Source organism: Zosterops lateralis (genome assembly GCF_965231275.1).
Source record: "Zosterops lateralis genome assembly, chromosome: 21".
Taxonomy (NCBI): domain Eukaryota; kingdom Metazoa; phylum Chordata; class Aves; order Passeriformes; family Zosteropidae; genus Zosterops; species Zosterops lateralis.
Window position 1 is genome coordinate 9,762,116 of NC_139781.1, and position 26,536 is coordinate 9,788,651.

Here is a 26,536-nt window from a genome sequence, read left to right on the forward strand (position 1 = left end):
GCATCTTTTGAAGGAGTTCTGTGAATACATGGTAGGCAAAGAACACCATCAAAATTTTTCACAAAAGAGAGGAGAAGAGTGGAGAGGAGAGGAGGGCAGGGGTGGGAAAAGGAGGGCAGGTAAAAGGAACACTAACTCCAGTGAAAAGCAGTCTCCAGGGGTGCTCTAAGGACACTGTAATCATGTTACCTGCTCTTGCTGCAGGTAATTGTCTGGCTGGGAAGAGCCCTTTGGAACACTCACAGGGTGTGTGAGAATTCAGAGATGGAACTTCCAGGGAAAAGCCTGGCACAGACTGATATGAGGTGCAGGGGTGCATCTGAACAGCAGGAGATATTCAGTGTCACCAACAATTACTAAAGGCACAAGAGGACAAACTGCCTGAAAGAGCATCAGCAAAACACTTTTTCCATTAAGGTTTCCACCTCACCCTCTGAGGATCTCTGTGTGATTCACAACCAGGGAAGTTTCATTAGGCAGAACCCTGTGATGTGTGACATCCCCAGGACCATCCCACGGGCACCTGTGACACCTGGGGCAGGGCATGCCTGGGGTTCCACAGCTCCAACAGCCTTTCCAAGCACCGACATCATCTCAGGGGCACAAACACCCTTCTGAGGCTGCTACAGAAAATCTGGGATTTGGCAAATCGTTTATGCAAATTCCTGTCCCCACTTAATAAACGACCAAGTGTCTGTGGCAGAAGTGAAGAGATGCAATTCAAAGGGAAAGCACTGAGCAGTAGGTTCAGTGCCAGAGAGAAACTCATGGAAGATTCATACATTCCCAAAGAACACCTGGTTCCATTCAACCTCAAAAAAAGCCACTTTGTGATTTTCACCAGATAATGGGGTTTATCAAAGGTTTACTAATCACTTCATTCAATTTCCATCTCACCTCCCAAACCAAATTAGCAAGATTCAAGCAAAAAGTAAGGAAGAATCCTGAAGAAGGAACCTGTTCCCCATGTCCTCACTATCTGGGCTGCATGTCAGAATTGGGATCTGGCTGCTCCCAAACTGAATGGGAAACACAAAAAGTGGCTGCAAAGCAGAATTCACACCTCAACACCGGGACGAAATAGCTTGAATTACAAATACAAAATTAGTTGGAGAGCAAAGCTAAAGCTCCTGCATTTTAAATTATGGCAGGAGACACGGGGAATTCTGCAGAGATCAGCCAGACCCGGCACCAGGGGCCGGTGACAAGTGACAGGGGTAACACCAAGCCCGACTTGTGCTGTGAGCACGACACTGGATTCAGCTATACTCAGCTAAAACACTGCAGAACACGGTTTTAAGCTAAAACCTTACACCGCAGAATATGGCTTTGGTCTAAAATATTAATTGGCGATAAATGCATAAATTATGTCTGCAAATGGCTCAGGCTCCAGCCCGGCTGTTTGTCCCAGCCTGAGGTTTATTTGGTGTCTCATCCTCCTCATGCCCCTACTGGCTCCATCAGCCCTCCCCTGTCACCTGCCATGGCACTGACCCAGCTCCTCTCCCTGTGGGTTATTCCTCAGCTCCTCCATCTGGGAGCTGGGTACAGGCACAGCCTGAAATCAGACAGTCCATGCTGGAAGGGAAGAGAGCTGGAAGTGGACAGGGAATGAGGGAGGAGGAGGAGGTTGTGCTGGGTGACAATGTCCAAGGATGGGGAGGGACATTTCCATCTGATGGGAAAAGATCAGTGAGACACACAAAGGGAAGGAAACCACCCTGCCTACCTTCATCTCTAGGGCTGTGACACCCATCTCGGGGCTGTGACACCCATCTCTGGGGCTGTGACACCCATCTCTGGGGCTGTGACACCCATCTCTGGGCTGGAACACCCATCTCTGGGGCTGTGACACCCATCTTGGGGCTGTGACACCCATCTCAGGGCTGTGACACCCATCTCTGGGGCTGTGACACCCATCTCTGGGGCTGTGACACCCATCTCAGGGCTGTGACACCCATCTCTGGGCTGGAACACCTGTCTGGAAGATGTGACACCCATCTCGGGGCTGTGACACCCATCTTGGGGCTGTGACACCCATCTCAGGGCTGTGACACCCATCTCGGGGCTGAGACACCTGTCTGGAAGATGTGACACCCATCTCTGGGCTGTGACACCTGTCTGGGAGATGTGACACCCATCTCGGGGCTGTGACACCTGTCTAGAAGATGTGACACCCATCTCTGGGCTGTGACACCTGTCTGGGAGATGTGACACCCATCTCTGGGCTGTGACACCTGTCTGGAAGATGTGACACCCATCTCTGGGCTGTGACACCCATCTCTGGGCTGTGACACCCATCTCCAGGGGCGCATCCCACCAGCAGGAACTGAGTTGAGGAGCCAGAAGCATCAGAACCACCTGCCCCAGGGAGCCCCTCCAAGCCCCTCCTAGCACGACGCAGGGCGAGGCATTGCCAAGACTCCTGAATATTAATTCCTCAGCCCTCCTTTTCCACAGCCTTCCCCCCACACTCCCCATCAGGGGTTTGTGGAGGAGAGGGGCCCTGAGCTGGCTGCCAGTGCCTGATAACAGAACACAGAGCCCTCACCCGGGAGCCTTCCCTCTCCCAGCATGCCCTGAAAATTCATCTTCCAGCTCCGACGATCAAACGAGCTGATCAAATGCTCCAGCAGCTGGGTTTTAATTCCCTGTTGATCCAGCTCCTGCGCACACTCAGGAGCCTTTTCCATTCCTTCCCCCATCTCTGCAGCAGCAGCAGCTGGAGGAGCTGGAGCCATGGGAGGGTTGGTTGAGGCAGAACAGCAGGCTGAGAATGTCAGGAATCACATGCATCTCTTCACTTGTCCCATATTGAAGGGTTCCTCTCAGTTTAAAACCTTTTCCAGGCAAAATGCAGAGTGCCAGAGCAAAGATCTACTTGCTTTATTTATTTTGGGGGGACAGGATCTTCCAAGGATCTCCCTTATGAAGGAGACTCTGCTGGACAGGAAAACCCCAAAACGGGGAAGATTTCCCAGAGAAATTTGGCTGGGAAAGCCACCCCGCTTGGTGGCATCACCCTCAAAAGCTCGGGCACGTGGGGACAGTTTGCTAATGAGGATTGCGGCGATCAGGAGCATCAAATTATCCTCTGCAGCACACAACAAACAATGCTGATGGCGGGATAATGTCAGGCTGGGATCAGGCTGGATTGGAACAGCGCTGATAGCACGTGTTAAGCAGACATATAATTACCACTTGTGGCGCCTTGATAATATTAATAACGCTGCTAATTAGATTGATATAAATAGCAGAGATTAATTGTCACAAAACATCGGTGTCAGGGTCGAGAGGCAGCTGCAAACCTTTTTGTCAGCACTTGGGCACTGGGGCAGTCAGAGACAGCACCTGGCACTGGTGGCACCCAGAGAGTCCTGGTGGCACCTGGTGGCCCCTGGCAGCACCCAGAGGCTCCTGGTGGCACCTGGTGGCACCTGGCAGCACCCAGAGGCTCCTGGTGGCACCTGGTGGCCCCTGGCAGCACCTGACCCCCATGGAGGGAGCTGGCATGAGGAGGCAGCAGCAGCAGGAAGGCACAGCCCAGCACTGAGCAATACAAAGTCCTCCCTTACCCTGAAAATGCCTGAACCCCCCAGTGACAGCCAGGATGATCCTGGAGCGTGTCCCCACATAGCCCTGGCAGCCTTATTTGTTCTGGATTGACAAGGAACAGCCTGTCTGAAGGAAACAACCTGCTGCTTTCCCTTGATACCTTGAAGACAGAGCAGAGCAGCGTTAGGAGCCATTGATGGAAATGTTCTTCCATTAAAACCTTGCTGTGTTCCTGCCAATCAAACAAGAAGAGCCCCCAAGGATGGTGTAGAAACCCACAGCCCACTGCTGGGAAAGGCAGGAGAGGAGTAAATGGGAACAGTGAAGCCCAATGAGCCCCTTGGGAGACCCCCCCTCTTCTCCACAGCTGTGGAGAGGCTCTCGTGGAACAGCATCAGGCTTGGGCTGGAGGGTGACACCACCACAGTGTCTGCCTTCCTCACCTCCCCAGGCAGAACAACAAATTTGGATGGAAAAAAAGTGGAGGAGGTGTCCAGAAGGGGTGAGGCCCTTCCAACTCAGGATATTCTGTGACCCTATGAAGTGCAATGCCCATGGAGAGTGCAGCTTAATAAATATCCTCCTCCCAGACTCCTGCTTCCTGCTGGATGTGCCTCCACTGAACCAACTTCTCCACCTCCCCAGCACCAGCGTGTGAGAGCTGCCAGGGGCACGTTCACCCTCCACATCCAGGAGAACCACCCCACATTTCCTGGGGAACCTGCCCCGAGTCTCTCCCCGGCTGGCTCCGAGCCAGGCCAGGGGAGCAGGAGCTGCTGGGCTGGGTGAGGTGAGCAGCAGCTCCGGGCTCCCTGCCCCAGCACCTGGCTGCGGGGGCAGCAGGCAGGATCCTGGGAACGCTGGGAGCTGGGACAAGGAGCATTCCCTGCTCCCTCCCAGCCAGCCCAGCCATGCCCAGGCTGGCAGGTCACTGTGTGGGCGCTGCCAAAGGGAGGACGCAACAAACTCCTGGGTGTTTCACTGTTGGAAGCAGAACCAACGTGCCAACAACTGCCTGGGATGGGGCTTATTTGGACTTATGTAAAAGCAACGGTGAGGCTGTTCAAACCAGCGCTGGAGATGCTGAGATAGATGCACTCGGTACAAACTGAGCCTCGGGGTGAACGCGCCAACTGGAGAAGGCTTTAACCCCTTGTGCACACCATGTAGAGAGTCCCAGTCCTTCTGCCTTTATCCCTTTGCTCTTTTGCTTCTGGAAAAGTAAACAAAATGCGTAAACCTACCAAAAAAGTCACCAAAACTGTCACTAGGCAGTGGCACAAACAGCATTTTCAGAGTTTTTGCTGTGTTCAGAGCCTTGGCGCTGCCTGGGGACTCCTTTTGCCCCTGCAATGCATGGGATGTTAGAGGAGATTTTGCAGAGATGTGGAGGGGACACTGCACCTCCAAAGCCTTTGTATCCCAGAGCCCCACCAGAGCACGTGGCACTGTGGCTACCACAGAAATCCTGGGCAAACAAGGCCTGTGCACTTTCCTGCACAGCCAGGGCACCACTGGTGACTCTGATGGGACGAGCCCCCCACCAGCCCAGGCATGGGAGCCCACAGCCCCCTCCAGAACATCCCAACAAAGCTCCTGGCCTGCCCTGTCACAGCTCCAGTGCCAGCTTATCCAGCACATCTTGGGCACCAGCCCCGTGGATTACTCAAGCACCGATGTCTTACGGCAATGGGCACGAGAGAAAACGCCTGAACAGGTTTTCCCTCCTGGAGCAAACAGCCCTGCCCGCTGCCCTGGGGCTGGGGACACGGCCCTGCTGGAGGTGCCCCAAGGTGCCCCAAGGTGCCCCAAAGGCAGGGGGTCTGGGCAGTGCAGGGGGAGCCCATCTGCCCAGCCCTGTTGCCCTCCTCATTCCCCCAAAACCATGACCATATGCCAGTGCTGAGTGCCCCAGGAGTGACCTACCCCTGCCAGGCTGCTGGATGGGGGCAGGAGCACCCAAACCTCTCTGCAGAACCACCTTCAGGAATGAGACTGGGAACCAACCCAAGGCAGACTTTTCCAAGAGTCAGAACATCTGGGAAGAGTGGAGGGACCACTGGAGCCTTTGTGCTGAGCACAGGGTAAGTGCCTGTGCCAAAACCTGCTCCAGCTGCTTCAAACTTGGCTGAAGCTGCACCCTGTGAAGTGCAAAGCTCCCATCAGCCCTTGCTCGTGTCTCCAGAAAAAAATCCCATCCATTTCTGACATAAGGAAAAATTTCCTTCTCTCCTCTGCACTAGGAAGGAAACAGACCTGCTCTCTGACACAACCAGTAAAGGGCAGCCTCAAACACTGTGGACAGGGCCCCCCACAGACCCTCAGTGGGGCTGCCAACGGGGCAGTGTCACTGTCACCCCCTCTGCACACATGCAGACCATCTCCACATGCACAAGGTTTCCCAGCACACACCAAGATCTGGCTGTTTTACTGGGACAGCCCTGGGTCTGGCTGGAGCCACCAGCACTGGTGTGGCAGCAGCAGGACAAGGGCTCTCGAGGGGCAAACAGCAGAGCCCAGGGAGCCCCTGAGTCCCCTGGCAGCCCCTGCCCACCAACCCTCAGCCACCCAGTGCAGGCCCTTCCATTCCATCCCAGTGAGTCAGAGCCCGAGGGAGTCATGAGGCTGGCTGGAAAATCCCAAGAGTGCCAGAAAATAAACAAACACCTTGTGGGTTCGCCTTGGTGTTGTTTTTTTGGTTTTTTTTTTCCCAAGCCTTTGGAGTGGATTTGAGTCAACGTTTGAGCTTTTCTCCAAAGTCTCAGCATAACACACATACCAGCCCTGGGATGCCTCATTTGACATGAAAGCTGAGAATCACATCCCCTCTGCTCCCAAAGGAGGGGCTTCCCAAATTCCCTGGGATAGCTGGGATGGTGATTGAACCAGAGGCTCCCTTCAGCCCAGTAAACCCCACTGGGGCCTGGCTTGGTGGGCATCACCAGCACAGGGAGCAGCCACAGAGCACTGCAGCTCCTCGGTGTCCTGAGCTGACTCCCAACCCCAACGGGCAGGGAGAAAGAGCCTGGGAACCCCAAAGGTCTCTGCAGCAGCTCCCAAAGAAGCTCAGCAGTGCAGCAACGCCTCAGGAGGACTGTGCACATGGAAGGAACAACGGGAATTTCCACATCCACAAAAACCGTGGAGGGCCTCACCTCTTTGTACCCTTTGCCACCACAGCAGGAGCTCAGCTGCAGCAGCCAGGACACCTGGGCCGTTCTCTGCAGCAGCTCCTGAGTTAATTTAATGAAAGGTTGACAGAGGAATCCTGCTCCTGGCCCCTTCCCTGCCCACTCCCTCTGCTCCAGCAGCCCCTTCCCTGCTCATCCACCAGTGGGTCAAAAGACTCTTTTAACACTGAACAGTGTCAAGGCACAAGAATAACACACTGATCCCCCTGGCAGACCCCAGCCCTGAGGGTCACCCACTGAACCTTGATCTAATTCGCTTTTCTTCCCTTTCTTCCCCCCCATCAGTTCCTCATCTTTCTTTAGAGACTATCTTTGCCAATGGGAACGTTTTGTTCCCTCTGAGGCCGGAGATTTATGTGCTGGCAGGGCTGCTGTGAGCAACAGCTTCCACGAGAGGCCTCGGCCTGGGCTCTGCAACAGCCCCATTACAATTTAATATCTATTTTTTGATCGCAGTGTTTTACGACAATTAAAAAGCAGCTTTTGAGCACTAAATAACTCACCACAGATGACACCAGAGGTGTGCAGGATCCCTTCACTAACCCAAGGTTACACAAAGCTCAGCCGTGGGGCAACCTGAACGATAAACTCCCTGGCTGGGCATGACTTGGATTTAAATTATCCCCAAACCGTCACGTTTATTACTCCCTATTCTCCTTAATTTTCCTCGCTCTTGCTGTGCCTCAGCCCAGCAGTGACTGGAGCTCAGTGCCAGGGCTGCCTCTCAGGCAGGGCCCCCCAGGCACCCCCTGCTCTGCTCTGCCCACACTCAGCTCAGATGAAAAGATGGGGAACCCCCAGCCTGGCCCCTGGAGAACAGCCTCTCCTGCCTTCCTGCTGCCCCGGAATGGGAAGGGAGTGGTTTTTCCATCAGCTCCCCATGTCTTTCCCAAGGCTCTGGACCCTACACAAGGGGCTCTGCCTGTTCTGCTGTATTAGAGCCACGGAATGGTTTGGGAGGATGTGGGTGAGTGATGAACAAGGTGATGGTGCTGGTTGATGGTTGGACTTGATGATCTTAAAGGTCTTTTCCAAACTTAACAAGTCCATGGTTGAGCATCTCAAACCCCACACTCAGTTTTGCTCACCCCGTGCCCCTCAGAGAGGCAGAGACATCACTCAGGGGTCGCCCATGCATTCCAATAATTAATCCTGAGGAGAATATAAAATAACTTAGCATCAGTCTGAGGCACAGCCCCCATCTGGCACGGCCTCCGACCAGAACCCAGAAACAAAGCAAGAAAAAAAAAAAAAAGAAAAAAAAAAAAAAAAGAAAAAGAAAAAGAAAAAAAAGAAAAAAAAAGAAAAAAAAGAAAAAGAAAAAAAAAAGAAAAAAAAGAAAAAAGAAAAAGAACAAAAAAAAAGAAAAAAAAAAGAAAAAAAAAAAAGAAAAAAGAAGAAAAGAAAAAAAAAGAAAAAAAAAAAAGAGGGAAGAGAAAAAGCAGGAAGAAAATGGATTAAACTCCAGAGTTCAGGGAGTGACATGTTTAATTGCTAATGTGGCTTTGGGATTATTCTCATTTAAGACTTTTTTTTTTTTTACCAGCCCAGCTGGTGTCATTCTCTAACACCCAGCGAGCAGCAAACAGATTGTGGGAGACGAGTTGTGCTCTCGCTGTGCTTTCTGCTAATAAATAAATAAATAAATTAATAAACACAGATCAAAGGAGTGAAAAAAAAAACTCCTTCTGGTAATTTTTTTTCCCCCTTCTGTTTCCCAACTGGTCCCAAACATATTTCCTACTGGGACTGACAAGGAACACTGTGAAATTCATTATCACAGATTTAAGAACTGAGCGGCACCAGATGAAACAGAAGTGCTGGGTTTGAACAGGGGATGATGCAAAAGGGTTGAGCAAATACAGTCCTGGGCAGAGACCTGGGCTTTCCAAGGCAGGGGCATTGCAAGGGGTGAAGGGGGTCCCTGCTGAGGATGGAGCCCTGGAGGACAACACCTCACGGACCCTCTGCTGGTGCCTGGGAGTGTCTGAGGAGGATGCAATGAAAGCCACCCCACGTGCCCCACCTCCACCCCTGCAATGCATAAATAACCTGCTCTGTCCTCGCCTGGCACATTCCAAACAAAACCAGTAAGTTCATGTTGCAAACAGCATTCCTAAAACACATTCCTAACCCCCCCCCCGCTCCAGCTGCTTTCTCCTCAACACCCTCTCCAAGCATCCTTCCCTTCTCCAGCCTGCGTGGCTTCCTGCTGGATCTGTCAGGAGCCTTTGCTAACAAAGCCACGGCTGTTGGGAGCAGATGTGGCCGAAGAGAAATTTGGATTCTCCTGCCTTTAGCCTAGCCATGAGTCTCCTAAAACATCAACATTGTTGACTCCACCATGGGCTCACAGCTCCCCAAGACCCTGGCCCAGCTTTGTGCCCGCAGGCATCATCAGGGAATAGCCAGATTTCAACTTCTGCACCCAATAAACCCACAACCTTTCCTCCAGCGTTAATAAAAAATGACTCCATGCACCAGTTACTCATGAAAAACACCATCTTGAGCAGTAGGGAAGTACTCAGGGTGAGTTATTTTGAGATGAAACTTTACAAACACACTTCAGAAAGAGGTTTGGGTTTTGTCAGGCACCTCATGCTGCAGCTCCATTACCCCTGAATCACTGGGAAACTCCTCCTTCTCCACATTACTGGGAGAGCTTCAGGCAGGACATGGTTCCTTCCTTGGGAGGCCAAAGAAGGGGTTTGCTTTTTTCATGTTTGCCCTTATAAGCTGGATTTTTATGGATCATTCTACCACAAGCATGAGATTCCAGCCAGGACACAAAGCTGCAGAGAGCACACCCATCAGGCTCTCTTGTCTCTCCACTTCCAGCTTCCAATCGCCATCATCATAAAAATAAACAAACAAAGCCAAAGAACTCTTGCTGAAAGATAACCCATGCGTGTTTGCTTTTGGATACTGGATGTCTGGTTCCCAAAAGCCCTTTGGAGAAACAAGGGAAGGATCTGGATTTATTGTTTTGGCATATCCCCCATGACACACACCTTTTTCCACGTTATTTGCTGAGCTTATCCATAAACCAGAGATGCCCACAAGAGCACAAAGGGGTTCACAAGTATTTGGCTGCATCCTGTGATGATTTTGAACATTAAAATGCCCAAATCCCAGCCTTGCACAAGATGTGAGTGCCTGGAGAAGTTGGAGGGCTCAGAATGGGCTCCACGAGGGCCATGCTCAGAGGAGGAGCAGGGGGTAGCAGGATGCAGGTTCAGCCAACAGCTTTCCCAGGAGGAAAAGGTGTGTCCTGCTGGGACACCCCACCCCATTCCCTGGCTGCTCACACCTCTGGCCATGGGGTGGGAGCCCCTCCTGCCCTTGGCTGCCCAGGTCTCCCCATCCTGGAGCACCTTTGGTGGAGCCCCACGTGCACAGAGCTGACAGATCAGAGCCAAGGGGGGCTCACACCAGTGCTGGTGGTTGATTTCCCTCCAAAGAACACTCCTGGGCATGTTCCCATCAAAGCTAAATACTCTCCCAAACCACCCAAATGAAGGGAAGGCAACAGGCAGGACCAGGAAATGCCTAATCCACGCCACAGAAACTAAGATTGGAAATGTCCCTGCTCCTCATATCTGAGACTGTTTGCTCCACGCAGCACAGCCAAGGACACTGATCTAAGCCCCAAAGGGCCTGGCTCCCCCAGACACTGTGAACACCCTAAGACAGCCCAAATCCTGCAGTGCATGGCCAGAGCCCAGCCCAGGGGACAGGCAGGGCAGGGGGACTGAGTCCTCATGAGTGTAACAGGAACTCACACTGGTGCCCACCCAGGGCTGCCACCCAGCCTCCCCTTCCACCTCCTGACACAAACCTCACATGCACAGACTTCATATGCCCCCACTGCACATCCTACAGCACTGCACATCATACATCATACAGCACATCATACAGGTGTGTGACACCCTGCGAGGACAGACAGAGCCCTCCAGCTGCTCCAGATGTGCCCTCCTACAGACCACCCAGCCAAGAGCTTGGAAACAATACCAGAGGTGCAGGAACCTGTTCATCTGCAGGCCAGCTCAGGAAATCTTGGGGACACACCTCTGCTTTCCTCGTCACAGGCCTACCTGTGTTGATAAAGATCAAACCCAGGCAGGCCAATCTGCTGCTGCTCACAGAATCCTTTGGGGTGGAAAAGATTTCTGAGGTCAAGTGAAAGGTCACAGCTCCCATGGGGAGCAGAGTCTGTCAGCTCTGGGGATGTGCTCAGCTCCACAGAAGCCAACAAACACCTTTCAGCAAGGGGATTGTTGCCCTGGAGATCCTGAAAGCACAAAGCAGGGGCTGGGACATTCCACAGGACCAGCCCACAGCCCCCACTCCTCCTTCTCCAGGTCCCTGAGATCCAGCTCCACTCCTGACACAGGAGGATTTACCAGCAAATGTGCTGCTACTGCACATTGATTTCTGCGAAAAGGCACATCAAACTGCTTCAATTGGATATTCAAAGTTGTTTTTTTTTAAAAAAAAAAAAACCACATCAACTGTCAAGGTAAAAATCACTTAATTACACCTGTCAGGTGTTTCACGGGCTAATGTGATAATAATAGCAATATTCAGTATCACAGAGCAGGGTTTCGAGCCTGCGGAGAAATTCATCTGACACTCAACTGCACGTAGTCGACTTTCCAAATGACTCAAAACCACTGAATGTTGCTGGGACCCATTTTCCAGGGACAGACATGGCAGGAATCACTGAGCAGAGTCACCCCCAGCGGTCAGGCAGCAGCTCCAGCTGAGCTCTGCTCATCCCAACTCCTGAATATTCATCGTGCCCAAACGCAATACATCCTGAATATTAAACAACAGCTACTCGGGGCAGGAATATCAATCCCTCAGCAAAGCTGCTGGTTGTTTTGGGAACAGAGGGCTGCCAGCTGTGGGGAGAGGGACAGAGGGAGGTGCTGCTGGGGGAGGAGGGCTGGTGGCCTCACAGCAGCCCAGGAACTGCACGGGGACACAGCCCCATGTCCTGCAGGCACAGCCCACTCCACCCAACCCTGCACCCCAAGTGCTGCCCAGCCTTCAGGTGGGGCTATGCTCTGCAAAACTGCTGGGTATGCATTTTTTAAAAGCAAAAATAGACTTTGTTTCCCCCAAGGGAGGTGCTCACAAGGTGGCACCTTCCAACAAAAGCAGCTCGAGACCTCTTGTCCCACCCCACTGAGCTCTGCCCACCCCAGTCTGCCTTCAGGCAGGGCTTGGCTGAAGGGCCAGGAGCAGAAAGAAGGAAAAACACCAAATGGAACAGAAAATGCAGCAGCTGTGAGCTCTCAGAAATGCAGCCATTGGATGGGGAAGGATGGAGACTCACACCCTCCACAGCTCCTCAGGGCAGGAGGGTCAGTCACCTGCAAGGGAGGCCCTTCTGAGCAGCCCAAAACCTGCAGACACACAGGGGAGGAGCAGACAGGTAACCACACCCTGCTGCAGGAACACGGGGACCTGGATCAAAGAAGGTGACACCTGTTATTTAAAAATAACCTCATCTGCAAACCATCTTTCTCCCTCCAGAGAGCTTGGACTCCAGTTTTGGGCTGCCACCTTCCAGGATGAAAAGGCTGGAGATGAATCCTCCAGCCTCATCCCAAACATACTGTCACCACGGGATTATCACAGTTTTATGCTTTCCTTTTCCAGCTCAAGCTGCTCTTGAGATAGCAACACTGAAATCATCTTGGATGCGCATGTAAGTTTGGAAAAAGCGAGAGATTCATCTAATCAAAGCAGTTTTGCAGCTCTGCTATCTCGATATCCATAACAGCTTAGTTATTAATAAGGTAAAAAAAAAGGAAAACTCTCCCTAAAAAGATTTCTGGGAAGCAATGCAAATTATGGAAGATCCCAGCCCTCAGTGCTGGTTCCTGGCCCCTGTGGTCACCAAACAATCAATATTAAAACAGGGATGAGGATGATTTTCTGGGTGTTCAGTGCCAGCTGAGCACTTGCTGCTCTGCCACTGAGGGCAACAACGGGGATGAGAAACCTGAGGTGGGGACAGGTCCCCCTGCTCAGGGGGGTCACTAGATAACAAACTAACCCCGAGATAACACTTAAAACACACAGAGCTGTGGAGAAGCTCCTGGCTGAGCTGGGGTGGCCCAAAGCCCCCTCCTTGTCCCACAGCTGAGGCTGTGGCACCTGAGGGGACACCTGTGGGGGGTTCCAGGTTCCACACCACTGACCTGAGTGAGCCTTGGCTGAGGCTGCAGCCCCTTCTCTCTCTCCCCTTCTGAAAATAAAGCAGCCAAAGCATCCCTGCTTCAGGGCTCAGAGGCCAGCAGCTCTGACATCACCAGAACTCTGTTCCAGTTGGGAACAGCCCCCATCTGCTGTGTGGGAGTCTCAGCAGTCACAACTGCAGCCCTTGTCCTCAGCTGACTCCTCTTGGTGTGAAGAAACAAGAGCTATACACACCAAAATTCCTCTGAGCCCCATGGCAGTGCAGTAAATGAGGAACCAAGCAGCAATCTGTGACTCACCCTGCACTGGTGGGAACACACTGGCAGCTCCCAGCTGAACAGGTCCCACGTAGGGGAGTGATGGAGGGTGTTCCTCAATTTTCTACCCCACCACTCTCCTAAAAGCCTTGGAATCACTACCAGCCCCCTGCACAATTTGTCAGCACGGAGAGGCTTTGTTAGTCCTGGTCTCACTCCCACAGCCCCACGGGAGGCAGGGCTGCTCTGACAGGTAACAGAGGACGGGTTTTCCACCTGGCTCGTGGCTCCTTCTCCAGCAGAGAGCAGATGTAATTGTTACAAAACACCACTTTTCTCTTCCTTTTGCATATTCCCACCCTGTCAATCTACGGAAGAATCAGCACCAGCAAAGGAAAAGCATCCTCAGAGCTGGCCCTTCTCTGGCTCTTTAAAGGGAGCAGAGCTCACGGAAAAGCCACCGACAGTGGCCAGTAATTAAAGCAAAATCCTTCAAACACTCCTTCCACCACAAATCACGGGTAGAGCTCTGCACACAGAGCTGTTCTTGTATCCCCCAGTGTAGCCCTGCCCCAGCAGCACAAGCAGGACCCAGGCAGGCACCACGGAGAGGATGTTAATTACAAGTTTCAAGCAATCTGAATTTATAATTGGCTGAGATTTCACGCGGCAGATAACGCACCGCTGTCCTGGGCACTGGCTGTATCTAGGTCAGGCCATTAGTTTTGCTCTTAATCCACACACAGTTTTAATTTCTTCTTTAACGTCGACTTGCAGGCAGTGAGCTGAGCCAGCAGACGACTTCTGTCACTGACTGTGCTCAGCATCTCGACCCCTCCTGAACCCACAGGGAGGGAAAAGAAGCAGCACCATCCCTCCCAATGTGCTGTGACTGCTCCCAGCCACGCTCACACAGCAGGAGTGGCAGCACTGCCTGCTGGACTGGGGAACCAGAGAACCATGGAATGGTGTCTGCAGCTGATAACCCTTGACATGAATCTTCCCAGGGAAACAGAACATCACTGCATCCATCCCTGACATCCCAGCTCCTGGATATGGTCCAGCCCTCCATCCTCTGCCCCATCCTGCCATGTGGTCCCTGCTTAAATCCCAGAAAACTGCTCACACGGGCTGGAATTGTAATTTACGACACAAACAAACGGAGTTGAAGATGCACAAAATAAACCCATCACGTGCATTAAAGAGATTAAAAATGGTTCCCGAAACATCTGGAAGTGTATAAAGCAGTATGGATGGATGATTGCAGAGCATCCACAGGGAAGCCAGGCTGCTGGCACATGCTGGAGACTTTAGATGTAAAACCAGCTTGGAAGAAAGGGGAGCACTGAGAGGAGGTTTCTCATTTACACACATCAGTCCAGTTTCAGGCACTCAGGCCTTCTAAGAGACAAAAAAAAATTCCCCACCAAAGATTTCTGCAGAAATCACAGTCCTTCTGACAACAGGAAGTTACTCACTTCAAAAACCCAATTTTCCTTCAAAAAAAAAAATCTGACTTGAAAGGCGTTCCCAGCTCACTCAAGATGCGGGATCAAAGCCAGGGATTAAGTGCATCTGCTCACTGCTGGCTGCCTGAGAGCGCTGCAGAGCTCCAGGAGCAGCCACCAAGCTCAGCAGTGATGTCCTGAGGAGGGGACAGAGGGGCAGAGCCCTGCCCTGAGCCTGGGACATGGGGCTGGCCCATGGGAGGCAGCAGTTCCCCCACTGGTGACAGATTCCCAGGCAGCAGCATCCTCTCACCATTTATTTAAGGATTTCAAGTATTTCAGGTACTTGCAGGGATTTTCATCACTGCCAGGGAGCACGTGGTGGTCAGAGCTTGGATGGGGGCCACGTAAGGAGATGGCACAAGATGCCAAAACAAATACTGGCTCTGCTGGTGAAGCCCGGAATCAACCCTGAGCAATTCCTGCAGCCGAGACAGAGTGTCAGGAAAAGAGACACCCAAAACCAGCCCCACCAATGCACAGCCAGAGGAGGAATGTGCTGGAGGATGAACCAGAAGGACACACACTGAGGTGCTCTCCAGGCGGCTGCACCAACTCTCATCCCTGCAGAGACTGAGGAGCTGGGCAGGATCAACAGCACAGGAAAAATGCTTTCAGCAGAGGAGAGCTTCCCTCCATGGCCAAAATCACCTCAGACTCTTATTTAAAAGGGAGAAGAATATTGTTCTGGCAACCTGTGAGGCTCCCTCAGATGGATTTGCCTGGCTGGTACAGGCTGGACCAGGGAGGAATATTCCAGCGCTTTAATTTCTCTGCCCAGGTTTTATTGCACGCAAACATACACGGCCATCGCTTTCGAAGGTTTCCAATTTGCTAATTGAGACATTTCCTCATGGAAAAAGAATGTCCTGGACTATGGACAGTGCTGCTGGCGCAGCTCTGCACTCTGGGAAGGCTGAGGTGAGGATGATGAGGTGGGGGATAGGCAGGCAAAGGGAGCCTCCCCAGGCCCCATTTTGCAGCACTAACCCAAAGGCAAACCTGGTGGCTGGAACATAAGGAAAAAACACCCAGGCCATCCCATTCCATCCCATCCCATCCTGTTCTCTGTGCCATCAGGGGTGTTTAGTCACAGCACTGGGCACCTCACAGCAGGTTCAGGAGAATTTGGAGATGGGGAGATGGGAAATCAGCCCAGGAAACTGGTCATCTAGGAAGAGTTCTTTCCAGGTACCAGTTTGTTTAAAAACAAGGAGGAAAAAAATAAAATAATCTGGTCTTCACAAAACAACCCAAAGTGTTCTGCGTTTTTGCTGGAGCAATGCAGTATTCCTTCTGCCCTCAAAATACATGAGAGCAGAGAGAGTGGTTTTGTTCTGAACATGAACAGGTCAAAGATCCAGGAAAAGCACTTTCGGGGCAGAATGAACCTGGAACATGAAGGGAGAAAGGCCAGAGGAAGCAGCAGCTGAGAAAGGCATGAGCGGGGTTCTAATGGGAACACGACTGCTGCCACAGCCACGGCCTCACCAGCACGACCTCAGATGGGCCTGCTGTAGGTTTTTTTATTTAAAAAAAAAAGGAATGAGAAGTGTTTTGCACGCTCATTCTGAATGCAGAGGGGACAGAGAGGGATTTCAAACTTTACACAGGTCAAACGTCATCCACGCAGGTTCACATCACATCCGCTGAGCAACCTCAGCTCCCAGGTAAAGACCACATCACATCCACTGAGCAACCTCAGCTCCCAGGTAAAGACCACATCACATCCACTGAGCAACCTCAGCTCCAACGTCAAGACCGAGCTCCAGAGCTCTCTGGAGGGAACCCTGCCACCCTTACCTTCAGCTTCTCGAAGCGATCGCTGAGCGATGCCACTTGGTGGTCCCGGTGTCGGCCCACCAGTTTACATAAGGCACAGATGAGCTGGTCGTCAGCGACACAGTACATGTTCACCTTCTCGTTCTCGTGCTCCAGGCACGTCAGTCCGCGGAAGTGCGCGTCAGGCACGGGCTCCACCAGCCGGTGGCTGGTGAAGGGCTTCTTGTTGGGGTGGGTGGCCCGCAGGCAGCGGTCGCAGTAGGACACCTCGCAGGTGATGCAGGTCTTGATGGCGTCGCGGGGCGGGTCCTGCTCGCAGAACTGGCAGGCGATCCTCTCGCCGGCCACGGACATGGTAGGGCTGTTGCGGTAGGTCCTCTCGCGGCGGCTCTCGCTGGGGGAGTTGGGGCCGCTCAGGGAGGCCTTCTGGAAGCGGTCGATGATGTTCTGCAGGGTCACATTCCTCTTGAGGCCCTCCAGGCCCCGGTGGTTGAGGGAGATGACATAGCGGCAGGTGGGGCACTGGAAGGCGGTGATGGGCTCGATGGACTCGCTGGAGGAGCAGCTGGACACCAGGATGCGGTGGGCGCAGCTGAAGCAGAGGCTGTGGGCGCAGGGCAGCAGGAGGGGATCCTCGAATAACTCCAGGCAGATTGGGCAGGTCAGTTCTGACTCCAGTGTTTCCATCTTTAGTTAACACGATCCTGATTCAGCCTCAAAAACCGGGGAAGGTGGTGAGGAACCTGCAAGGAAGGAGGGCACAGATGTGAGGCCACAGCTGCATTCCTGGGCTGCTCCTCTCCTCCAGCAGCAGGTCTGGGGTGTCGGACACATCACCTCCCCAACACCATGACATCCTTTGCACTCTGATGCTGCCAACTCCCTGCCAGCCCCATGCAGGCACAGGCTGGAGCTGTCTCACCCCACATGGAGCAGAGTCTAGAGCTGCAGCAGGACAGGAGCCATAAGGAAGGGACAGAAGAGGAGGAGCAGCAGCTCCTCTGACACCTTCCAGCCCAGCCAGGGCAGGACCTGGACCATAAGGCTGGAGACAAAACCAGGAGAAACCACATGATTCCATGTTTGTCTTGGTTTGTGCTGCCAAGAGCGGGGTGGGGCTGTGCTGCCATTCCTTACAGAAGGGCTGCTCTGCATGGCACAGATAAACCTCTTAACATCCCCTCCAGCAGCCCCAGGCCTGCTTCTTGGGGAAGGGGAAAAGGCAAATCAAGCTGTGGAAACTGAGCAGAGCAGATCAGGAGCTCTCAACATCTCATCCTTCTCCTGCTTTTCCTGGCCATTGCTTTTTGGAGCAGGGCGGGGAGGGCAGAACAGCGAAATTATAGTCGGCAAACTTATACTGGCTGTCCTCCACTGCACTCCACAACAGCCAGGGATGCCTAAATCAATTCCAGCTGGAGGCAAACAAGTTGTATTTTTAGCTCCTTTCCCTTGCACGAGGCTGGAAAACAAGACCCCAGCAGGCGACTCAACCTGCTGCTCCCAATGCTGGTGTGCAGAGCACCAGGACCTGCACCCCGAGTGCTGCCCAGGCTCTGCCAACATCCCAGCAAATTCCCAAACAGACACGTGGGGACACAGAACCAGATCCAGCCTCTCCTTTCTTACCCACCACCCAGTGCACAAGTGGTAACTCCTGGTCTCCTCAGCCACAGCAAGGCAGGCTCTGAGTGATGCCCACTGTGGTGCCCCCCATCAGGGATGAGCCCCATTTAGTCACAGCCACAGGGAGCCCTCACCCTGGCACTGCTGCAGGAACTGACCCTGTAGGAAGCCATGTGGTGCCCAGCCCAGCCCTGTTTTCAAGCCAGGAATACCCTGGTGTGGCTCTGCTTGGGGAGAAGAGGAAAAAACCTTCCCTGTGAGGGTGGTGAGGCCCTGGCACAGGTTGCCCAGAGCAGCTGTGGCTGCCAAACCCCTGGAAGTGTCCAAGGCCAGGTTGGAAGGGGCTTGAAGCAACCTGGGACGGTGGAAGGTGTCCCTGCCTATGGAACTGGATGAGCTTTAAGATCCTTCAAACCCAAACCAGCCTGGGCTGTAACCAAAGTGTAGGGGGTGACCCAGAAGCAGGAGAGGGTCTGACTGCTGGAAGCCCCAGGCTGCTGCCAGCACCTGCAAATGGCAAATTGCACAGGTGCCACACTGGGACCTGCCCACCCCCATCCCACCCCACCATCTCTTCCCTATTGTCTGAAATGGGCTTTGCAAGTGCCTGCAGGAAACCCTGAGCTCTTCCCTGCACCAGCTCAGGGGGCTTATAAAACAAATCCATTGGACATTTTGATACATTCATGCTGGAGCAGCTCTCGCTGGCCAAATGCAGCCTTGCACACACATCCACTAATTTAAAATTATTTTTCTTTTCCCCGAGAGAGACAGTGGTGAAGTCACTGATCCAAACAAGCAGAGGAGCACGAGGGCTCCCAGCAGCTTCCTCTGCACAGCCCAGGGAGGGTTATGAAGCCTCAGAGCTGCTGCAGCCAGGGGAAGGCAGCAGAGAGGAAGAAGCACTCCTGGTCCTGTGTCTTGCTGTTGGGCTGCCCCAGATCCACCGGGCTGCCCATGCTGCAGACCTGGCAGGATGAGGGGTCCCAGTGCACCCCCAGTGCTCCGGGCACCTCCTGGGGCTTGGGCAGGCAAAGCTGCCTTGCCAGTCCCTCACTGTGCCAGGGGCTGGACACACAGAGCCTGCCTGGCCCTAAGACCCCACATCCCACTGCAGGAGCCCAGCTGAGGGGGCACAGCAGCCCCTCCCACCTCCCCACATTATCCACGGATTCTCTTCAGTCAGAAAACACAAAGATGAATGAAAAAAAAAAAAAAAGAAAGGACAAGAACAGGATTTGTTTCATAGCCTGACCAAGACTGGGAAAAGAATTTAAAGATCAGGATTGGTGTGAGAGGCTCCCCAACACCTCGCCAAAGCTAGCTGACCCATGGAGCAACACCTCACAGTCCCACGTCCAACATCATGTTTCACACGCAGTCCCACTGTTATCCAAGGGAAAACCATGCACAAAGTTTAAACAGCCTTCAGTTTTGTTACTGAGGCACATTGGTACATTAATCCTGTTTTCCTTGCTGGGATAACAGCTTTTACCTGTGACATATCCAAGAGGAGCCTCAGGCTAGGACAGGAGCAGGAACCCTCTCAGAGGTGTGGGGGAGGCACAGGAGCCTGTCTGCTCAAAGGCAGGACAGCAGCAGGGACAGGAGCTGCCCAGAGGTGCAGGAACCCTGCTGGAGGTGCAGGAACCCTGCTGGAGGTGCAGGAGCCCCTCGGAGGAGGGAGGGGAGCCCTGCTCCAAGATGCTACACCTGGCAAAGCAGCCATGCTGCCATCAAAGCCTTTCATGCCTCCCACTTTGATGTTCTCTTTGATGTCCAGGACTGACACAACACAAAGAATAGCTGTTCAGATTAAAATCTGCTTTCTTTAAAGTCATTAACTCCCTAAATATAGAAGTTATAAAATACTAACAGTGTTTACAGACAGCCCCGTGTCACTCGTGCCCCAGGGTCAGTGGCCCTGTCCATGCTGGCCTGCAATGAGGATGTGCAGCAGCAGCAGGATAACAATTTATACCATCCAACCAAGCATTTTTTTGTGTTGGTCTGAGCTTTGCCCAAAACCGAGGGAAGGGGGGTGAGGGTGGTGTGTGTGAATAAATGACTAATGAAATAGAAGGGAGAGGGAAGAGCAGTGAACCCCAGGGTGGGCAGAGCTGAGGCTGATGCAGGGCCAGTTCCCAGGTTCTCTGGGACACAGTGACCACTGCTTTTACCTCCAGCCCAGATGGTCTCCAAAACCCATATCCCAGCCTGGAGCAGCAGGAGTGTGGGGAGGGTGCACAAGTTACACTAAGGGCTCTCGGATACAAAGGTTCCCCCATCTCTTCTCCCAAATTAATGTTTTCACAATATCAAAGCACTTCAGCCCTGCCTTAAGCTCACGGGTTCATCAGGAGAGATGCAGAGGTTTGGCACCAAGGGAAGGTGGAAGGAGAGACATGGAAGGAGAAATGCTGCCCACATCACCCTCACCATGTGAGGGGGGACATCCCAGTGTACATCATCTGAGGCCACAGGCAGCCAACCCAAAATTCACACTCCCCCCTCGAGCAACATCCAGGCCCCTTTTTGACCCATGTTTTCCAAATCCACGGAAAATTCCCTCTGGTCTCCCCCAGCACCAATCCTGGCCAGACTTCAGAGCCCCACATCTGACCTGTTCAGACAAATGTTAATTCTGCAGGTTGGTATTTTCCACACCAAGTGTGATTATTTATTTCCCTTCTCCCTTTTTATCCCTCTTTTTTTCCCTTCCCCCTCAAAATAAGCTCCAGCCAACATTGCTCAGCCCCTTCCAAGAATGAGGCTTTAGAAGAGCTATGCTGCTCCACCCGTGCATTAACAAAAAAAAAAAAAAAAAAGTAATAAAATATGGCAACCCTTTCCTTAATTGGCTCAGTGACAGCAGGATACAAAATCAGGGCAGGAGTTGTCTCTGTGCTTTTTGTTGTCCTCGGGAAAATCAGTTCAAAGCTGGATCAGTGTTGGGAGGACAGAACAGCCCGTGCAGCAGCCACATCTCCCCCATGGCAGCAGGGACACAATCTGCAGCTCCAGGGGGAGAGATACCCCCTCTGCCACTGACCCTGCACTTCTGCCAGCTCAGTCTTCCCAACCAACTTCCCTGAACCTGCCCTTGGGATGGGCCTGTCCAGGAGAACTAGGAGGGAACACAGCCCCAGCCTCTGCCCTGAGGAAGGCACCCCAGAGAGAGGGAAGGCCTTCAGGCTCCTCCAGCCAATTCACATCCACCATTGCCTATTTTTTATGTGATTTATTTGCATCAGCTATGCATATTTAACACCAAACGTGAAGCTGAAAGCTGCAGCCAGCACAGAGCATCCCTCAGCCAGGCCAGCACAGAGCATCCCTCAGCCAGGCCAGCACAGAGCCCCCCCTGGCCACACCATCACCTCTCCTGCTCCCTCCCAGCACACCTGAACACACCAAACAGAACCTGACCTTTCCTCCCACCACTCCCACCTTAATAACTCCACAAATTTGTCTGAGGCTTTCTGAAAATCCCAACGATCCATCTCCCAGCTGCCCTCCCTAATCACTTTATTGCCATACTGGAGGAAGAACACTGCCTGCTGCAGTTAAACTGGATTCCCCCTATAAAATCAGTGTTGCTGCCCCAAATCCACCAAACTGAAACAAGCACTTTTATATCAGCTTTAATTATTTTCCCAGCCAATTTGCTTGGTGCTAAAGCAAGGTTGCTCCACATAATTTCCACTGCTCTCCCTGCATCTCTTAAATGAAGGACAGGGCCAGGAGGCTGCATGCCACCAAACTGGCACGTCCAGCACTCACAGAGCCCTGGCAGCACTGCCATTCCCCTGCCACTCCCCCACAAATCATCCCTCCCCTGCTGCCACAGGACTGCACTGCTCCAGGTCTCACCACTCCCTCTCCTCTCCTCTCCTCTCCTCTCCTCTCCTCTCCTCTCCTCTCCTCTCCTCTCCTCTCCTCTCCTCTCCTCTCCTCTCCTCTCCTCTCCTCTCCTCTCCTCTCCTCTCCTCTCCTCTCCTCTCCTCTCCTCTCCTCTCCTCTCCTCTCCTCTCCTCTCCTCTCCTCTCCTCTCCTCTCCTCTCCTCTCCTCTCCTCTCCTCTCCTCTCCTCTCCTCTCCTCTCCTCTCCTCTCCTCTCCTCTCCTCTCCTCTCCTCTCCTCTCCTCTCCTCTCCTCTCCTCTCCTCTCCTCTCCTCTCCTCTCCTCTCCTCTCCTCTCCTCTCCTCTCCTCTCCTCTCCTCTCCTCTCCTGCAGGTCTGTGCTCTCCTGCCACCCTGCTCTGCCAGCCCCTGTGCAGCAGGCAAGCAGACCCAGCACTCGTGTCTGCACCAGCAGATCCTGAGAACAGTCCCACTCCCAGCTGGCTCCTGCCAGACCACACAGAGCAGCAGCCCTTTGATCTGAGCCCATCTCCAGGCGCATCCTGTGGCTCCGCAGCCTTCCCCCCTTCCTCAGCCACCGCCTGCAGTGCGGCTCCAGCCCAGCCTCATCCCCACCACAGCCACCAGCCCCTGGCCCAGCGAGGACGAGGGAGGGCACGGCTGCAGTGGCAGCTGGTGCTCTGGAATAACCTTCGGGCTCCAGAGAAAGTCCTGGATCTTATCCCCCAGATGGAGGAGATCATCCAGCTCTGCACAGAGATCCACCTTGCTGAGGAGGAGGAAGATGGCAAACCCCTGCAGAGGCTGGAGCAGCAGCAGCCAGGTCCCAGCTCACAGCCCCGGTGCTGTACCAGAGGACCAGCATCCTTCAGGGTCTGCACACCAGGTTTATCCCCACCCCAGTCCTTCCCAGAAGACACCAAGGGCAGGACACTGTCACGACTCACCCACAGAGGAACGGAGTTCAAAGAGGTGCAGAGACATGACCACAGTGAAGGAAAGGCTGGGCTCGTGGTGAAGCCCACCACAGGAAACAGCCAGTGAAGGCCACCACGGGAAACAGCCAGTGAAGCCCACCATGGGAAACAGCCAGGAGACACAGACCCACACCAGGGAAGGTGCCAGTGCTGCTGCCACACGAGTGTGACCACGGTGAGGGGCCAGTGCACCTGGGCAAGGAGCTGGCCCTGCACCAGCACTCCCCAGGATCCCCCTGATGTGCAAAAGTCAAAGCTCTGCTGCAGGGATGACTTTGGGGGGATGAAATAACAGATCCTCAAATAAAGAAGGGGGATTCTGCATGGCACAATCCCACCCCAGTGAAGGCACAGAGCCCGAGAGGGGCAGCCCACCATGGTGCCCCTCAAATCTGTTCTGGGCCTTGCCCCCCTGCACCACCCAACCCACGCTGGGAAGGGAGAAAAGTGAATGGGGCCAAGGGATCAAGAAGGGCTCCAGAGGGGAGGGGAGCTCCTGTCTGAACCAAAGGCTCTGTCACATCCCTGCTGGCTCAGGGCTGCCCTGTGTCCTGACAGAGCCCCAAGGAGCACGTGTGGCCCAGCACCACACAGTCCCCAGTCCACGGGGACATTCCCTGTCAGTGCCATCGGTTCAGCCCCATTTTGCTGCAGGAAAGCAGCAGTTCCAGCCCCCTGGCAGATCCTGGCCTCACGCTGTGCTCTGGAGTCAGCCCAGAGCCCTGTCGCTGTCCAGACCCAGTGCCCTCCCCAACCTCCCTGCCCCAAAATGACAGATTAGCTGCACTTCCGACAGATACCACAGAGCCGGGAAATCCAAGAGCCATTGTGCTGCTCTGTGCAAGGTTAAATATATCTGCACAGCTCCTCGGGCTGCATTCCTGGAAGGCTCGAAGGATAAACAAGACTTCCTGCAGGAACTGGAGACAATGGGGAGATAATTAGTGCTAATGCCCAGTGCAGAAACAAAGCAGGTCGCAGATATTTTGGATTTTTACACCCTCCTTGCCCCACACCCCCCTGCAATGCTGAGAAAGAGACACAGACTGATGCAACTGGGCTCCCTGGCCAGCTAAAAGAGATGAATGATTTAAAAGGAGGGAAGCTGCTGGTGCTGCCGAGGGTTCAGCCTGGGGCTTCACCATTCCATGGAGCACAGGGACAAGTCTTGGAGACACGTTTCTCCCAGAGCCAGCCCAGCTCAAGCTGGGGGCTGTGGGGCCCACACACTGAGGGTCCCAGCAGAGGAGGTTTGGAGATGGAGCTGGCACCTGTGCTTCTCTTCCAGCACAGCCAGTGATGCCAGTGCTGCTCCAGATCAGCCACGAGCAAACCACAAAAAAGGAGAGATCCCACAACGCTGCAGGAAGGGACTTGTGTCCCACAGGGACTCCATGTCCCACATCTCCCTCCACAGCCAGCCAGAGATCTGCTCCTCCTACAGCTACCTCCTCTTCATTCCACAGAAGGCCCAACTAGGGCTTGTTTTCAAACCACAGCAATTTAAAATCCTTTTTCCTACCCCAGTCCCTTGGGAGCGCTCCACAGACCAGCCAGATTTTTCCAGTCCTCCTCCCGGTGTGTGGAATGACAGACCCAGTGCTCCCTGGACACTTTTCCAGTGCATTACACAGGTCATTTAAAGCCTTGCAAGACAAAATGCTCCTGAGCCCTGAGGTGACTTAAAGCCATTAGCATCTCTTTGGGGAGGCCTGTCCACTGCTGCACAGGAGCGCTTTTGCCCGTCATCTCACAATAAAATACATGAAATACATTTATAAACAAAAAAGCACCAATTCCCTTTGGCTCAGCCTCCCCTTGCAATATCCCCTGTCGAGAGGAGGGGTCTCCAGAGAGGGGAGGAGGAGGCTCCAGCACACAGAACAGACAGGTATGGCAGAGCCACTGGCTGTCCCCATGTCCCATGCTCTGCTCTGAGTGTCACAGTGGTGTCCTTCACACTTTATGAAGCACATCAAAGGATGCTCCACTGGCAATGCCTCACTGCATCCTCTGGCACCAGCCCCAAGCTCATCCCCAGCCACCCAGGGGTGTTTCCTGAGCCAAGGACACCAGCAGAGCCGTGTCACTGCAGGACATGGATTCCCATGGCTCATGGCAGGATGGGGATTAACTGCTAAAGGCAGGCCTGGAGCTCACAGAGCCTGGGGAGAACCACAGAGCTCATCCCATGGATCAGCCTGTGGCCATGGATCAGGAAACACCTCTGAACCCAGCACAGGCTGCATCCCAGAGCACACCAAACAAAATCCACCATCCCCACCCAGCTGGTGGAGGACTTGGACCACGCTGGTTGTCTCCATCACCCCGTTCCCAGCCAGCCTGGCTCCACCACACTGCACCTCCCCAAAGGTCTCCTCTCTGCTCTGAGGGGCAGCCAAGGTAATTTTGGCAGCACGCAGAAGCTGTGGATCTGACTGCCATCCTTTTCAGCTCTGCTCAGCTGCAGTCCAGGGGATGAAGCAGGTAAACTACACAGGTAATTTCCTCTGGCCATTTCTGCTCCCCCCCTGTGGAGGGAGGCAGAGGCTCCTGGTGACCAGAGGCAGGAATGGACAATACCTGCTCTCACACCCTGATGAGTTCTTTAATGACCTGAAAGGAGCCCAAAACGGCCTGAATTTTGCTTTTGTCACAATCACAGACAATTCGAGAGCCTCCCTGGGGGTTTGACACACCAAGAGCACCTGACAGTCCTGATTCCACCTGGGAGCAGCTCCACAGACAGGCAAATCTCAGCTGCTGGGGAATGACAAATGGGGACACATTCCTGGGGTGGTGGAGGGAGCACAGCACTCTGCAGGGTCACTCCAGCACTGACCACAACGGCGGCCAGAGGCTTGGGAAAGTACTGACAGGAGCAAAAGAGTTTTTTAAAAAATCCTGCCCTAAAAAAAATTAAGTGTTATGTATACAGATATACATTCACTCTGGCAGGCCCGTGGTCTGCCATCCAAGTGCCAGAAGCACTGAGCAGCACCAGAGCCAGCAGTGCCACCATCACAGTGTCACCTTGGGTCTCAGCATCATCAGCACGACAGTGCAGGAGGCCAGAGGCAGGAGAGCAGCCAGCCAAAACTCCAGCCTGCTCCTCAGAGAAGTGCTGGGCCAGGTCACTCTGCAACTCAAAACGCCCCCACAGGAGGCCCAGGGGGCAGTGAACAGCTGCCCACAGCCCCACACCTGGAGCTCAAAGGCTGGTGGTACCTCCCCAGCCCAGCCCTGCTCTGAGTTATTGAGCATTGAGACCACCCTTCCCTGCCCCACTGCATTCAGTTCTGTTACACAGCCAGGTTTGTGGGGTTCTGTGGGGATCATCCACAAAATGCATTAAGGCTGCTCTGTGTCTCTTTGAAACAGAAAGCTAATTTATTCCTCAGTATCGCTGCTGTGCTGTCAGAGGATGCTGCAGGCTGCACCTTGGAGAGCCAGCACGTTCCCACCTCCCCTGAGCCCCCAGAGAACCCCACTCCAGCCAAGCCTCTGCTTCCTGCCCGAGTGTAATTCCTCCTCTTCAGTCAACCAACTCAAAATTGAGTTTGTGTAT

At 53.4% G+C, this 26,536-nt stretch overlaps 1 protein-coding gene across 2 annotated transcripts in view; it reads right to left on the reverse strand.

Annotated features, from left to right (window-relative positions):
* Positions 1-26,536, reverse strand: part of MID2 (midline 2) — a 58,322-nt gene that overhangs the window by 26,147 nt on the left and 5,639 nt on the right. For both annotated transcript variants that reach the window (XM_083876290.1, XM_083876291.1), the window contains exon 2: positions 16,525-17,246. In XM_083876290.1, the coding sequence (XP_083732416.1) occupies positions 16,525-17,190 (666 nt within the window). In that variant the 5' untranslated portion in view covers positions 17,191-17,246. The remainder of the gene's footprint in view (positions 1-16,524; positions 17,247-26,536) is intronic.